The sequence below is a fragment of the Microtus ochrogaster genome, unplaced genomic scaffold (genome assembly GCF_000317375.1).
Source record: "Microtus ochrogaster isolate Prairie Vole_2 unplaced genomic scaffold, MicOch1.0 UNK65, whole genome shotgun sequence".
NCBI lineage: Eukaryota > Metazoa > Chordata > Mammalia > Rodentia > Cricetidae > Microtus > Microtus ochrogaster.
In genome coordinates, this window is record NW_004949163.1 from 381,712 (window position 1) to 384,691 (window position 2,980).

Below are 2,980 nucleotides of genomic sequence, written 5' to 3' on the forward strand. Positions count from 1 at the left end.
GGTTACTTGTATTGTATGATTTCTGAGGTGTGACAAAGAGTTTCCCCCTAACTCCTATGTTAGTGATTCAAAAAATATCTCTTGAGATGGCCCCAGCACAGAACCTAAAATCTCCATATCGCTCTAAACATCTGATTTGGTCGCTGAAAGCAGTTGTTAACATCCAAATGTTACATTCAGATATTAGGCAGATACTAGAAATTAAAAACTTTGTAAAACAAAGAAATATGGGGCAATTGTTTCTGATACAATGTTAAGTTTCCAAAGAATGAAATGTGACATGTAAAGTCTGGGTCATGTGCTAGCAAAATGTCATGGGGTGAAAACAAGTATATACACCCCAGTTCATGAACTTGAGCCTGTGGTAAAAGAAACCCAGCAGAGTTGGAAAGGTTTTGTTGCTTTGTACTGAATGAGTGCTTTTCACAGTTTCTGATCCTCAGCACCCTTTCTCTTCACAGTGTGCCTCATACCTCCCTGTGCTGAGCTCCGGAGGCTCCCAGTGACCTCTTGGTAATCAGCCTTGGCTGGGTCCAAATCCCCACCCCTTGGAAAACTCACGGAGCCTGACGTCTGCCTGTGAGTCGCTTTCAGCAAAGACCTCACAGGCAGCTACCCAGTCTCTCTTGGTAGCAAATTGCCAAACCAGGCCCGTTTCCTCAAAAGATGGTAGAGGACTTAGCAGCTTCCTATGTTGCTCTGAAATTGGAGAATGAAATCCTGCAGGCTCAAGTGAAGAGGCTCATGGAAGAAAATGCTGCCCTCCAAGCCCAGATACCAGAGCTTCAGAAATCCGGAGCAGCCAAAGAGCAGCCACTCCGAAAATACTCAGAGGCCCACGAGCCCCCAGAGGCCTCAGAGCTACTGCAACCTTCAGCAGCCGGGACCTCACAAAAGCCCTGGGAACCCCCAGGGACCACAGAGCCCGGGGGACTTCCAGAGATCAAGGAGCCCAAGGAACCCTCAGTTATCAGAGAACCCAGGGGTAGCCCAGAGATCAAGGAGTCCAGGGACCCCTCAGCCGTCAGGGAGCCCAAGGGACTCCCAGAGATCAAGGAGTCTAGGGGACCCTCAGCCATCACAGAGTTCAGGGGATCACCAGAGATCAAGGAGCCCCATTCATCGCCAAAGTTCAAGGAGTATTGGGAACCCTGGGAACCTCCAGAGGTTAATGAGCCCTGGGAGTCCCGGGAGTCCCAGGATTCCACGGCAGCCTGGGAACTCCAAGAGCCTTCAAAGGCCAAGGAGGCCCCCAGTCCCCCAGAACTCCAGGAGCTTTCAACCTGGAAGCCTCCAGCAGTCAAGAAGATCCAGAAGGCTCTGGAGTCCCCAGCAGCCCAGAAGCCCCAGGCAACCTCAAGGGGTTATGAACTCCCAGCAGACTGGGAGGCAGGGCCCACAGGCAACCAGGGTACCCCAGTCATCAAGGAGCTCCAGAATTTACAGCTCCACAACCTTACAAATGATGAGGACTCTCAGAAGGTTCCAGAATACCAGGAGACCTCATCACAGCCGGAGCTCCTTGAGCACCCAGCTACCCAGGAGACTCTGGACTCCTCAGATACCGAGGAGTTCCTAGAACTCTCAGTACCTGAAGAGTCCCTAGAGGGCCTAATAGTTGCGGGAACAGGAACAGCTGCTGCCTTTCCACAGGCCCACGTTAGATTAGAGGCTGCAACTTTACCCTTAGAATACCCAGTGGCCTTCAATGGGGATTCTCAGAAACTCTCTGAGTTTTTAGTTCAGTTGAACAGCTACCTGAGAACCAGAGGGCACCTGTATCCTGCTGAAACAGTTCTAGTAAGCTTTGTTGGCAGCTTCTTCTCAGGTGAGGCAGGAAGGTGGTTCCAGCCCTTAGCAGATACCCAAAGTCCCCTGCTGGAACAATTTGAAAGGTTTATTCGAGCGCTCCAAGACACTTTTGACGATCCAGAAAACATGGAAGTAGCTACACAAGGCCTCCCTCAGCTGCGCCAAGGCGAAAGCCTTGTCCACAGATATGCGACCCTCTTCCATCTCATTGCTCAAGAGTTAAATTTGGATAAAAGCACCTTCTGCATCCAATATCAAGAAGAGCTTCCCAGTTCTATTCAAAATGAACTGTCTTGCACAAGTCCAGCCACCAGCCTATCGGATGTGATCATTCAGTGTGTCACCCTTGAAGAGGAGACAAGTGGTAAGGCTGATTCCAATTCATCATCCTCTGAAGAGGAAAATGGTTCTGAGAGTCCACCAACTGAAAATCAGGCTGTTCAAGCTACAGTTAATCGACCTCACCTCAGTGAGGCTGAGCGGGCCCGACGCCGTGAAGGCCACTTGTGCCTCTACTGTGGCCATCCGGGTCATTTTGCCAGAGATTGCCCTGTCAAGCCTCATCGTGCCCAGCAGGCGGGAAACATGGAGGCCCGGCGGTAAGGGGGATCCCGGGCGGGCCAATCTACAAATACGCTTCCCCCTCTCTTCCCATATCTATGTCCCGTACCCTATGGCTAACTGTTGAGATTAGGCTTGGAAGACGGCAATTCTTTGAGCAAGCAATGGTGGATTCAGGCTCCTACAGAAATAGCATCGACCGCTCTGTGGTTCTTCGAGAGAAGATACCAATCCGCAATAACATCTTCCCTCTCATGCTCGAAACAGTCGATGGGCGTCCACTGATTAATGGACCTGTAACCAAAGAAACACCACCTGTTGAAGTCAAAATTGGAAACCACGTTGAAGAGCTCCAGTTTGACATTATTCACGCACCACGTTACCCTCTGATTCTTGGAATCCACTGGCTTGAGACACACGACCCGAACATCGAGTGGAGTACCCGAACTGTGTCCTTTCCATCGCATTATTGTCATTACAACTGCTTCAGGCACAGATGGAATCGAAGACGGCGTGATGAAATAATTGCAGGTTAGATGGTGGGTACTAGTGACTTCTGCCCATCTGTCTTCTGTTACCTCAGCTGTCATCAGCATTTGTTGCTCTC

General features: G+C 50.3%; 1 protein-coding gene across 1 annotated transcript; it reads left to right on the top strand.

Moving 5' to 3' along the window:
* Window positions 1–666: 666 nt before the first annotated feature.
* Rtl3 (retrotransposon Gag like 3) lies at window positions 667–2,415 on the top strand. Its single transcript, XM_005369868.1, has 2 exons — window positions 667–1,184; window positions 1,257–2,415. The coding sequence occupies exons 1-2, from the start codon at window positions 667–669 to the stop codon at window positions 2,413–2,415; spliced, it is 1,677 nt and encodes a 558-aa protein (XP_005369925.1).
* The last annotated feature ends 565 nt before the right edge of the window (window positions 2,416–2,980 follow it).

What these genes read in the sequence shown, in the direction of transcription:
- Rtl3 (XM_005369868.1), top strand. Translation starts at nt 667, where the DNA reads ATGGTAGAGGACTTAGCAGCTTCCTATGTTGCTCTGAAATTGGAGAAT. An exon ending in GAGGTTAATGAGCCCTGGGA is followed by an intron (nt 1,185 to 1,256) that starts GTCCCGGGAGTC and finishes GGAGGCCCCCAG; the next exon opens with TCCCCCAGAACTCCAGGAGC.